The sequence below is a fragment of the Nothobranchius furzeri genome, chromosome 1 (assembly GCF_043380555.1).
Source record: "Nothobranchius furzeri strain GRZ-AD chromosome 1, NfurGRZ-RIMD1, whole genome shotgun sequence".
Taxonomy (NCBI): Eukaryota; Metazoa; Chordata; class Actinopteri; order Cyprinodontiformes; family Nothobranchiidae; genus Nothobranchius; species Nothobranchius furzeri.
The window spans coordinates 41038442-41051361 of NC_091741.1; the positions used below are offsets into that span (position 1 = coordinate 41038442).

A 12920-nucleotide genomic window follows, 5' to 3' on the forward strand; every position below is an offset into this window, starting at 1 on the left:
TCCACCATAAGCCGTCTCCAAAGGCGTTTCAGAGAATATGGCAGTACATTCAACCGGCCTCACAACTGCAGATGACGTGTAACCACACCAGCCAAGGACCTCCGCATCCAGCAGGTTCACCTCCAAGATCGTCTGAGACCAGCCACTCAGAGAGCTGCTGAAGCAATTGGTTTGCATAACCAAACAATTTCTGCACAAACTATCAGAAACTGTCTCAGGGAAGCTCAACTGCATGCTCGTCGTCCTCATTGGAGTCTTGACCTGACTCCAGCTCGTCGCTGTAACAGACTTGAGTGGGCAAATGCTCACATTCGATGGCGTCTGGCACATTGGAGAGGTGTTCTCTTCACGGATGAATTTTGGCGTACATTGTTCAGGGCAGATGGCAGATAGCGAGTGTGGTGTCGTGTGGGTGAGCGCTTTGCTGATGTCAATGTTGCGGATCGAGTGGCCCATGGTGGTGGTGGGGTTATGGTATGGGCAGGCATCTGTTATGGACGAAGAACACAGGCGCATTTTATTGATGGCATTTTGAATGCACAGAGATACTGTGATAAGATCCTGAGACCCATTGTTGTGTCGTACATCCATGAGCATCACCTCATGTCTCAGCCTCTCCAGTTGCAAGGATCTGTACACAATTCTTGGAAGCTGAAAATGTCCCAGTTCTTGCATGGTCAGCATACTCACCGGACATGTCACTCATTGAGCATGTTTGGGATGTGCTTGACCGGCGTATACGACAGCGTGTACCAGTTCCCACTAATATCCAACAACTTCGCACAGCCATTGAAGAGGAGTGGACCAACATTCCACAGGCCACAACTGACAATCTGATAAACTCTATGCAAAGAAGAAGTGTTGCACTGCATGAGGAAATTGGTGGTCACACCAGATACTGACTGGTTCTGAGTCGTCAGACCCCCAATAAAGCAAAAAACTGCACATTCCAGGGTGGCCTTTTATTGTGGGCAGTATAAGGTACACCTGTGCACTACTCATGATGTCAGATCAGCATCTTGATGTGGCACACCTGAAAGTATTTTAATACAAAAAGTAAACTCCCGAGTTTTATCTCCAATAATTTGTGTTGTGAAGCCCAAGCTGTTGGTGACGGCCTCGTTCGGCATCGAGCCAGGCAGAAGAGTGGAGTACATCCCGCTGGTGAAGAAGGCCTTGGAGATGAGCTCTCACAGACCCTCAAAGGTCCTCATCTACAACAGGCCCAGCATGGTAAGAAAACCCCAAACACCAGAGGCCGGTGTTGCTTGTCTGAATTTGATCAGATTAGTTGAGAATTATTCTTTTCTAATGGAATAATTTCCATTATTTAGTTTAGTTGCACTTGACGTCTGACCGTTTAATTTATTTTAGAATAATTTTCTCAATGTTCAAAGAAAATAAAATGTGCTTCGGCTTTAAAAAAGTATTTTATTTTTAATATAGGTTGACACGTGAATAATTTCCTGCACACATTTCAGTACAATACAGGCAAGCTGCCATTCTCTTTTTGATATAAATAAAACAGATGATCATTTGTTTACATTGATGCAGCCTTGATGTTTTAGTTTTTCTTCACCACTCTTACAAACCCAAACAGTGGTCAACTACTGCAGCTGCAGAGCAGATAACACCTTTCCCCGTCTTACGTTCTGTATTTTTGAGCCAGCCACAGCGGCTTTCATTTACCATTTACATGATTACTGCTTAGTCAGCTAAATGTCCTGCTTCCACCCAGCACAGACACAAATGTGTTGAAGGAATTAGCAGCTGTTGAAGGTTTCGTTGACCTTTCCACAGCACATCATGTTTTCTCATTATGGTCACTGGTGCTTGCTTTTAGGGTTGTTTTGTTTTTAATGGGAAGAGTTGGGCACTTTGCAGGTACTGTGCAGTGAAAACGGATAATGGATCAAAAAGATTCAGCAGTAATGGCTCTTGCTTTTTATTTGTGCTTCAGGAGAAAGTTTCAATGAGTCCAGACCTGAATCTGGACTGGGATGAAGAAATGGCCTCTGCTCGACCGCATGACTGCGTTCCTTTGCCATCTAACCACCCACTGTATGTTCTCTACACGTCTGGAACCACTGGAACACCAAAGGTACTGATGTTCAGCCACTAAATTGCAGTTGTGTATTCATATGTGTCTCGGCACTTTTTAGTCACAAAGAAAAATCTTCAGTACGCTGAAGTTAGTTAGGATAAGATACCCAAGGATGCCCAACCCTGGCAGAGGTCGACAGAGCTCGGGGGTCCGGACCCCACCAGCCAGCCACTGGGAGCGAGCCGACAGATGCCGAAAACTTCCAGCCCCAGACACGGGAGCTGGGAGACTGAGGCACCACCCACCAGCAGGAACTGTGGCAGGGGGAGGGTAGGAGTCCAGGCTGCTCAGTTTTGGGAAAATATCAATCACTTGTTGTTTTAATTTATATGAAATCACAAGTAATCAGTTACTCAGGAACCACTATTGAGAGTTCACATTTTAAGTAGCCTGCAGGTCTTGGTTGAAGTCAGTAGGTGGCAGAGTTTAGCTCCCAAGCAGTAATAAAGAAATAGGAAATTATACGTTATGAATCACTATTACAGTTTTCAATACAAAAATCAATATGCCAGCATGTTACAGGGTGTGAATGTGTGTGTGAATGGGTGAATGACTGATTGTGCTAAGCGCCTTGGGGGTTCCAGTACTCTAGAAAGCGCCATATCAAAAACAGGCCATTTACCATCACAAAACAGTAAATTTGTCACATAAAAGTATCAAATACATATAGTTGTAACATTTGGTCATTTAGGGACCAACTAAACAAAGTGAATGTTCTGTTTGGACGCCACATAAAGAAACATGAACAGACTCACTTGTTTTGCCCTCTTTCTGCCAGCTTGCATGACTTTTGAGTGTTTCAGTCCTTCAGAACAGCTGCATGCCTGCAAGGCTCAGTGTGACACATTATAAACGTTTGACGGTTTATATTGTATTTGTAATCATTTTGAGCCAAACAGCTGAATTTAAATACAACACTGACTTCGTGTAGAGCCCTTGTTTAAGAGAACATGTCTCGTGTGAATGGATTTAACACTTTCAATGTTCCAGTGACCCAAAAGCAAGGGCCTCTGACTTATGAGGAACCTCAGAACCCTCTCAAACGTTTGAAACCTTTCATTTAGAAACGGCGAGGATGCTTTCAAGTTTGTCGCCCAGCAGCAGCAGCAGCAGCAGCACCCCAGAGACTGCCTTAAATGTTGTTGTTGTCCTTGGAGCTTGCATGTGACTCATGAGATCCTCGACTCTGCAGAGCAGCTTATATCTAACATAAACAGTCACTGTGACATAAACAGGACCAAGCATTTCCTCTGCAGCAGGATTCTTCCTGCTGGGCGTTTCCAGGTTCTTACAAGAACCAAAATGTCAGCTTCTGCAAAGAGCTGATGTATGACACCACTCTATCTCTCGGGCTTATGGAGCTTTTTCAGAGTTATTCTTCCTTATTGTTGTCTGCACACCATGACTCCGAGGACAGGGGCGTGTCCAGCGAGTGGCCTGGGGTAGCACATGCCACCCTTAGAATCTGATTGGCCACCCCAGGTGCCACCCTACTAAGTTCCAGTTCAAATTGACTACATTGTCTACAAAAGGCTTGGGTTGTAAACTCCAAAATGGTGTGTGGTTGCGTGCACCTTTCACATTATTTTCTAGCCCAGGCCTACAGAACATTTCTGTAGTATTATTATTTTGTTTTGTTTTTTCATATTCACATAAATAGTATTTAGAGTCCCACTCAACTCCAGTTGGTGGCAGTAATGCAACAAGAAGTGACTTGCTAACCACCACAAAACTAGAAGATGAAGAGAAAAAAATGGTGATTGTGCAATGTGAAACTCAAAAATTTCAAAGAAAGTAAAAAAATAAATAAACGATTTGTGTAAATATATAAATAAGCATAACCATTGGTGCCACCCATGCATAAACAAGTGCCCCATATGGGCCACCCCATTTTAAAAGTCCTGGACACGGCTCTGCTGAGGACTTGTTGACGTTAGGACTGCGGGGACCAATGCTTTGCTCGAATCTTTAGCTGGCTCCATGAACTAAAAACCCCCCGCCACAGTTTTTTGAAGCATTCAGTCAGAACGGGAATACAATCCTGCTGCAGCGTTGCATGGCTGGCCCTCTGTGTTTAAGGTGATATTAAACCTCTGCTTCCTTGCTGTGTGAAATACCTGTCAGGAGTTTAATGTTCTTCTTATCTCGTCCCCCAGGGGGTTGTGCGAGACACTGCGGGCTATGCTGTTATGCTGAAATGGACCATGTCAAATATTTATGGACTCAGTCCTGGAGATGTAAGGAGACCTGCTCCTCTGTTGCTTAAGCATAAAGGCAATCAGCAAAGAGACGAATGGATTTTATTACTGTGAAAACACCAAGCCTGAGTATTTGATTCCCGTTTATAGTGCCTTGGACCGTTATGGGCCTTATTTAATCACTTTTGCATTCTGATCTAATTTAAGAACAGCTCCTGCTTTATTACCTAGCAGGATATTACATCCATTTATTCATCTGAGGCAGGTTTGGTGGGCAGCTTCAGATCTGGGCTGGGTGGTCGGACATTCCTATATCTGCTACGGTCCGTTGCTTCATGGCACCAGCTCCGTTCTCTACGAGGTATGTCCTCGAAATGCACTAAAACACATAAATCAATCAGAGTTTTGCAATATGCAGACATGTCTGTGTGTTTTTCTTGTATTTTCTACAAATTGAATACATTCATAGTGACTGACAGCATCTGATGAAGTCTGGAACAATTTAAGCAGAACGGTTTGGTTTAGATCGCTGCAGTTTCGTATCAGATTGCAGAAGTCTCTCTGTTTCCGTCTCGGCTGCTTTTTTCTCTTCTAATAAACATGCCACCTGCAGGGGTAATTCTCGCCTTAAAGATCACATTTCCTCCTTTGAAAATGTGATTTCTCAAAGCTAGAAAGTGTTTTCATGATTAATGTATAATGATTAGGGATGTCCCGATTCCGAGATCTGATTTTTTTCATATTTTTCAGTGATCAGAGATCAGCAATTATAACTGACGAGTCTTGCCGATCTCTCGAAATAGACTATGAGCATGTTAGCGTATGCCACTTCTAGGGGGAAAAACTCCTGTTGTATGGCGCTGTATGGGGGCCAAAATTAAGACTACTGCCCAGCAGCAGGAGGCTATATAATTTCCGAACCAAACTACCGACCTGATTAATGATAAGCTGGCGCCGGTAACTGAGAGGCTGGCGCTGCTTACTGAGAAATAGCACCTTTACCGGTGTTACTACTAGATACGCTAGGGACTAGCAGCCCTCGGCTGGTCATTGACTGGTTCACACACTCCGTCTGCTGTCTATTAGCATGGATAGGCTATCGTTAGCCTGGACGGGCTGGTGTTAGCATTGGAGAGGCTAGCCATTAGCTTGCCTAGGTTGGCCACTAGCTGGATTTCCTACCCCGTTGACGGACCTTAAGCATGGATAGGCTGGCAATAGCATCGGAAAGGCTAGCCATTAGCATGTCTCAGAGAGTCACTAGTCAGCTAGTGGCGAGCCTAGCCAGAGAGCTAGCGTTAGCGATGCCCTCTTTAAGGGTGTTAAAAACGCACACAGAAAAAGCAAAAAAATAAAAGAGTAACGAAGCGAGAGCTGCTGTTACCGGCTGCAGCCCACCCCAGGCCCTTTGTAATCAAACTCGATCTTTCCTTTTTCGTACTTTAGAGTCCATCACAATAGCAATTAACAAAAAAAATAAACGAATGCGTTCACGAGTGATCATTCAGTGAACGCATTCGGGCCCAAGACAAGCAGCCAATCAGGGGAAGGGTGGGCCTGGCCAGCAACAGCCCTGAAACGGCTCATTCTGGAACTGTCAAGAATAAAACAGCTGAAGTCTACATAGAATCACCATAGAACTAAAATAACTTTTTAAAAATGCGTCCCCTTTAACCTCAACATTTTTACTTTATTTTTAGCATTTCGACTTATTTTCTGGAACACGTTAACATTCCTCGTTTTTTCAACACGTTGACTTGGATGTCAAATTGGGAAATGACAATGAAAAAAGTATTGTTATATTTTAATGACTAAATTAGGGTTTGCTATGCTTCTTTCCACACATCTTTCAAACCAACTTTACAGAATTTTATAGATTTCCAAAGCAGATAAATACTAGTGCGGTTACCTAGAATCTACTGCTGTTGCTTGTTATATTTAATTTAATGGTGAGTAAATTTCTAATGTTGGTTTCCAGGCCCATCTGTGTCAGACACGGCTTTTTGTGTTTGCCCTTACCACTGACATCTGCTCTATGTTCACTCCTGGTTTGTACTTTGCTCGCCGTACTTGTAGAAATGTTGTCGTAATGATTTTGGGCTTCAGAAATAATACTTTTGGTTTTTGCCTGGAAGGCAAACACAGATTGCCTTTGTGTGAAGAAGATGCCTCTGGCAGTGTTGAAACTGATCAGCTGTTGTTCTGCTGTCTGATTTTAGGGAAAGCCTGTTGGTACTCCAGACCCTGGTGCGTTCTTCCGTGTCTTGTCCGAACACGGGGCCTCGTCCATGTTTACAGCGCCGACTGCCATCCGGGCCATTCGGCAGCAGGACCCTCACGCTGCAGTCGGCCAAAAGTACCCTCTGTCCAGGTAGATGGTATTACTACCCATGAAAAGTGGACACCATAGTTTTTTCAGTAAAATATGAATCTTTTATATCACTATTTAAAGAGCTTGTAGCTTAAATCTGAGATAGAGATAGAGGAATATTGTAAATTAGAAAAATCTTCAGTATGAGCCCAATTTTGTGATAGGAACTAATTCACTCACATAATTTGCATATTAAGATGTCATCAGGTGGCAGCCATATTGGATTGCATCACATTTGCAGATTTTTTTATTTTTTATGTTTTTGTCTTATTTTCTTAGTGTTGTTATTGTTTATGATACATATATACAGATTCCTATGTAGACATATATAACTATGTATGTGTATATATATATATATATATATATATGTATATATATATATATATATATATATATATATATATATATATATATATATATATATATATATAATATTTATTACTTTAATGGTATTTTGTTATGTTTACTGCGTATCAATCCAGAACACTGTTTGTGGTGCTTCAGCGTCATGAACACATTTCACTCATCACTTCTTTGGTTTATTTTGTTTATTATATATATATATATATATATATATATATAAAGTCCTCAATCTCAGGCTTTTCCACAAGCCCCATGCAGAACTGAATGAACGCTTTCATTTCTGGGACAGTTACATCGTACCAGTCATTATATCTGGAGCTAGATTCCAGTTCCTCCCTCTCTAAATACTGGTGAGCATATCGGTTGGTTTCAGTTGTGATGAGGGTCCAGAATTCCTCATCCAAAAAAACTGACAGAAAATCAATGTGTTCTGAATTTGACCGATCCGTCTCCACAGTATCCAACCGGCTCATCAAAATGCCTGATCCACTTGGAATACTGTTCCTCTTTTCCCAAACTAACCCATCATTATTATTGTCCCTGAGGCTGTGTTGGGCCACCCCCTGCTAGCAGTGATTTTTTTTTCCCGCTGTTCCGCCCCCTCCTGCTGCAGTTCCCACGGTTTACACCCCCGGAGCTGAATCGATCACCAGCGGAGTTTTCACCGGCCCATCACCGCCACCACATCCAGCCCCCCCCCCACCCCCCTTTGGCGCATAAAGTGTTAATAATAATGATAAAAAAGACGTGATGCTCACTTTGGGTTGGGAGTAGGGTTGGGCGTCGTTTGATTTTGAACGATTCCAATTTCTTGTTTCGATTCCGGTTCCTATCGATTCCCGATTCCGATTCTTTCAAGACATGACATGTTTTAAATGAGCCAGCTAACCACAGGTCCTACTTGATGAAATAATCTTAACCTCAACATGAATTTTAATTCTATGAACAATAACATCACCTTCATTAAGACAGAAACATGTTTTGGAGAAAAAAAGAAAAAGACTTGCCGCACAACCAGTGTGTTTGTTTCTGACCACAACCAAAGTCTGGAAGAAGCCTCTGGGATGAGAGGCTAAATGTCTCCAACATATCCAGAAACGTCCAGCTGTTTTCAGCTAAAACTCTCAGGATGATCATGTCCAGGATGACGGAGAACTACACCTCCATGCTGCAGCAGCATTCAGTCAGAACAGGAAGTGAAACTTAAATGTAGCTGCTGTCAGTAACAATCTAACTGATTTTAAACATTAAAACTCAACAGAAAAAGTTCAGAAAGGAAATTTAAATGTTCAAAACTTTGTGTGTGATTTATTATTATTATTATTATTATTATTTATTGTGGCAGAAGCTGGTGTGGTCCACCACAGAGAAGATGCTCTAGAATGATGACGTTAATTATTCTACAGGTTATTGTTCAGCCTTCTGTTGGTGAGCTGCTGCGTCTGACTGACGACTGTTTTTATTTCTGCAGTAAGACAAACTCACTTCACACCGTCCAGAGTTTGTTATTTAAAGCTTCTATTAAAGCTTCTTTCCGGAGTACTTCTCTTATCCGATGCCACCATCTAGTGGCTGACACGCATATCACACAAAACCACTGGTCCTCTGTGTTTTTAAGATGGCGACGTCACGTTCCTGTTTATAAATGTGCTTCTGTAGCCGACAGGGTTAAAACACGTTGTTTTATGAGTATTATTCTTATGTCATGTTGTGTTTTCATATATTTTTATTTTAGAGACTTACTTGTCTGTGAAAAGTTCATCAACTCTGTATCAGCTGAGGTACTTCCTTAAATTTGAAGCGTCTAAGCGGTATTCTAACGCTATTGGTTAGTTCTGGTCGGCGCTTAGTTTCCTATTGTACGGAGCTCTGCGGGGCAGGGGGCGTGCTTAGCACAAAACAAAGACGTATTGCTTACATTATATCACAGTACATGATAAGATAATCACTTTTACAGATTTCTGACAAATCATACATAATTTCTGAAAGAGAAAAACTCTGCAAAGCAGCTTTAAATCCACCATATTGACATATTTAACAAGTTTCCTCTCCGGCGCATTTTTCCCTGCAGGAGTTAAAGTTTACATTATGGAGTAAAATTTTGGCAGACGCATTTGTTTATATCTGGCCGCTGCGCGCCGGGTGGGGGAGGGGGGACTCGTGCTGCACACAGACAGCTGGTGTGATCACAATTTACAGATCACGTTTATTTTTCATGGAGACCAGCCGCGGGTTCCTCTTCTGGTCGGCATTCTAGGAATCGAAATAAAAAACTTTAATGATTCCGGGAAAAATCAACAGTTGGAACCAGCTCCAATCGATGCTCGATGCCCAACCCTAGTTGGGAGGGAATCTGCTTCGAGCAAAAGAGTTAAAGTATTTTTGTTTTGTTTTTCCTACTGATAATGGGATTTTATAAGAGATGGACCGGTGGATAGGGTCTAAGCCAAAGGATAAAGCGCTGGATGTACGGCTCCATCTGTGGGTGTGTTTCCACAGTCGGAACTTCAGGGTCATTTTGCTAAACTTTACAGCATGTGCGTCTCCACTTCAGCGGGCCGAACCAAACAATCATTTCCCGAACCGTTTTCAGGTACCTGAGCTATCGTACTTGGAATGGCCGCTGAGCGGAACCTTTGGTTAACTCATGCTAACTGGTTGTAACTCGTTAGGAAATGTCATCGTCCAAAACAACTACTCTAAAATCGGCATTACTACTACTACTACTACTACTAATAATAATAATGATAATACATCAAACTTATATAGCGCTGGTTTAGGACACTCAAAGACGCTTGCATGCACTCTCACATTCACACACTGCTAGTGATGGTAAACAACTTTGTAGCCACAGCCTCCCTGGGGCGGTCTGACAGAGGCGAGGTTGCCATTTGGTGCCGTTGGCCCCTCTGACCACCACCAACACAGGCAAGTTAGGTAAAGTGTCTTGCCCAAGGACACAACAGCAGAATACCTCTGGCGGGAGCTGGAATCGGACCCATGACCCTCCGATCATGAGGCAACCCGCTCTTCCACCTGAGCTACTGCTGCCTAAACTCCCAACTCTGAAAAATGCAGCAGAAATCCCCTCACGACATCATTCACTGAGCTCCACCTCACAGGGTCCTGTGAAAAATGACGCTTCTGGTCACTGAGCGCCACGTTTTACGTCAAACAGCCACTCTCCTGGTCCTCTTAATGGATTAAATAATTTGCGCGTTTTGACAGAATAAACCTTTTAATGTTAATGATGCTTTTTGGTGCTGCTCAGTGATGTCACTGACTGCCAAAACGGTCGCAAAATGCTGACTTCCCAGCAAAGTCCTGAACGGGCTGAATTAGTATGGAGACGCAATAGCTGAGTGGGCCGAGGCAATGCATCTCCTGATCAATTTTCCCCCTCCTAGAAATTTCTCGCGACTCCTGGAAGCACAGCTAATGTTCCAGCTCTCACCTACAGTCACGAGGTGTGTATTGTGATCAAATCTATGAGCTTGGAGTAAAGCTGCTGCTCCTCCCCATCAACAGCAGTCCGCTGAGGTGGTTCTGGTATATAATGAGGAGACTTCAAAGTCACCTTCCTCTGGGGCTTTCCAGATCATTCCCATTTGGTGAAGAACTCTCATCAAACCCTATAAATTTTGTACAATTGTTCCAGTAAGTTATTTTTCCTAGCTTTTGGCCCTTTCTCAAAGAATATGAATGAATGAAGTAGTGTTTCCAGATCTGATGTTTCTCTTGCATCAGTGGAGCATAGCAGTGCAGCCCTGCTGCTAATTTTACTCATTCTGAGTACATTTTACTCAAATAGAGTAGAATGTACTCTGAAAAAGAGTACATTTTGTTCCATGGACTTACGTGTATGCTCTCCTTTTAAGTGTGTGGATGGAAGAAGAGAGTTTGTCAGGAACCTAAAAACTCGCACTGATCAGAGGCGAGAACGGTTACCTTTAGTTCGCCATTAAAACCCATTTGTGTCAAGTTGTGTACACGTTTCAGGCCAAACTCAGTGGGTGTGTAAACCATCCAGGGGTCATTTTTGGTATGACGGTATGGTCTTTGATTTGAAATGAGTTTACAAACTTTTTCCACAATAAAATGCTACACAGAAACACTGACCATGAGTGATAAAAGGTTTTTGTGTTTTCATTTGTATTCTTAGATAAATGGTTAAAATAAATCCACCAGGGTGTGTGAACAACAGTAAATCCTGGCCCAGGATGCTTTCGGATATCTCAGGAGCTAGAGTGTTGCAGGACCGTGGCCCAACCAAAGATAAGCAACAGGAAATCAATGGATGATTGGTTGTAGCTGATATGTGTTCAAAAATGTGATTTGACGGTTGAGATTTTCTTTGCAGAAAATGTCAAACTGCTTTTCATTTTTGTTTTACGAAAATAACTGTTTGACATCTAGTTGACAAACAGAAAAAAAAGAGACGTTACTGCCTTAATAATCAGCTAGATTTTTAAAATACTTCCAGCATTAACTCACTACAGGGCGTTGTATAAAGAAGGGAGTTTCGAGGTTTAAAAGGGATCCCAACCAGATGAACAGAAGGCTCAGGAATTAGAACTAATTAGACATTTTTTCTTCTAGTTTCTCAAGAAAAACTGTATTTTTTTGGACACTTTACTTTCTGTTTCTGGTGATGTGAAGCTTGGAGGATTTTTACTGCTATTTTTTAGCTTTTTTCACTTTTTGAGCATTTGTTATGATGCGTAACCATGGCAACAGCCTGGTTTACAATCGGGAGCAGCTGTTTAAAGAGCAAGTCACCCCTTACAAGAAGCGTACTTCACTCCCACTTCCTGTTTGAAAAATGCAACAAATGCTGTTGCCTAGCAGACGGAGAGGGTGGAGCCACTACAAATACACACACTCACGACATTGTGACATCATAATCTACCAGTTTACATCATAGCATACCTCTTAGCCAATGGCGATGTCAGATTTAAATTCAAATGCAGTGAAGAGTTTTTACCTGACAATGGTACAACACTGACAGTTTCAGGTAGAAATTTTAAATTTTAACTAAAATGCACTAAAGTGCAAAACTATTGACTACACGTGTCTGCAGCACGATTAGACACGCATTTATATAGTTTATCAGAAAAAAATAATTTATTTGGGGGTGACTTGCTCTTTAACGTTGGAAAGGCTGAAATAATACCTCAACCGAAGCCACAAATTCCAAATGAGCTAAAACGCAAGAAGCGTGGGTGCAGAGCGGGAGCAAAACGGAGACGGAGAAAGAGGAAATTCAAACCATCTCTTCCATCGATCATGATGGGCAATGTGAGATCACTGACCAACAAGATGGAGGAACTCCAAGCCCTTTCAAGGACTCAGCCAGAGTTTCGGCAGTTTCAGAACCGCTGGAGGAGATGATGCAAAGAAAGATTCTCCAGAGAATCAAGGAAATGATGGACAACCCTGAGCGTTCTCTTCACAAGACTGTCCGACAACGGAAGAGTGTCTTCAGTCAGAGGCTTCTTCAGTTTGGCTGCAACACTGACCGCTACTGGAGATCCTTCCTGCCAACAGCCATTGTAATATACAACAACTCTTTGATGACTTGTGATGGATATAACTGATTTTGACGTCACTGGGTTATTGATGCAACAGTGTAGGTGTTTGTTTAAACGGAGGGTCATCAGTTTTATTTTACATTTTAGAGTGGTGAAGAATGACCTCTTTGATCACCCTCCTGTTATCTGTAACTTCCTGAGACAAGATGAAGGTCCAACAATCTGTTGATTAGCTTACCCCGGTCAGCTGGTTCTGAAGAATTGTGTGTGTGTGTTTATCTGTAACTTCTGGGTGTGCCTTCCTAAATAAAAGGAGCTCCAAGGCTTTGCCTGAGTGTGAGAGCAAACTGACC

At 42.4% G+C, this 12920-nt stretch overlaps 1 protein-coding gene across 1 annotated transcript in view; it reads left to right on the forward strand.

Moving 5' to 3' along the window:
• The window catches only part of acss3 (acyl-CoA synthetase short chain family member 3), a 66412-nt gene that overhangs the window by 6886 nt on the left and 46606 nt on the right, over positions 1 to 12920 (forward strand). The window contains exons 4-8 of the mRNA XM_015961068.3: positions 1099 to 1233; positions 1961 to 2101; positions 4261 to 4341; positions 4568 to 4663; positions 6522 to 6673. Coding sequence (XP_015816554.1) covers positions 1099 to 1233; positions 1961 to 2101; positions 4261 to 4341; positions 4568 to 4663; positions 6522 to 6673 — 605 coding nt within the window. The remainder of the gene's footprint in view (positions 1 to 1098; positions 1234 to 1960; positions 2102 to 4260; positions 4342 to 4567; positions 4664 to 6521; positions 6674 to 12920) is intronic.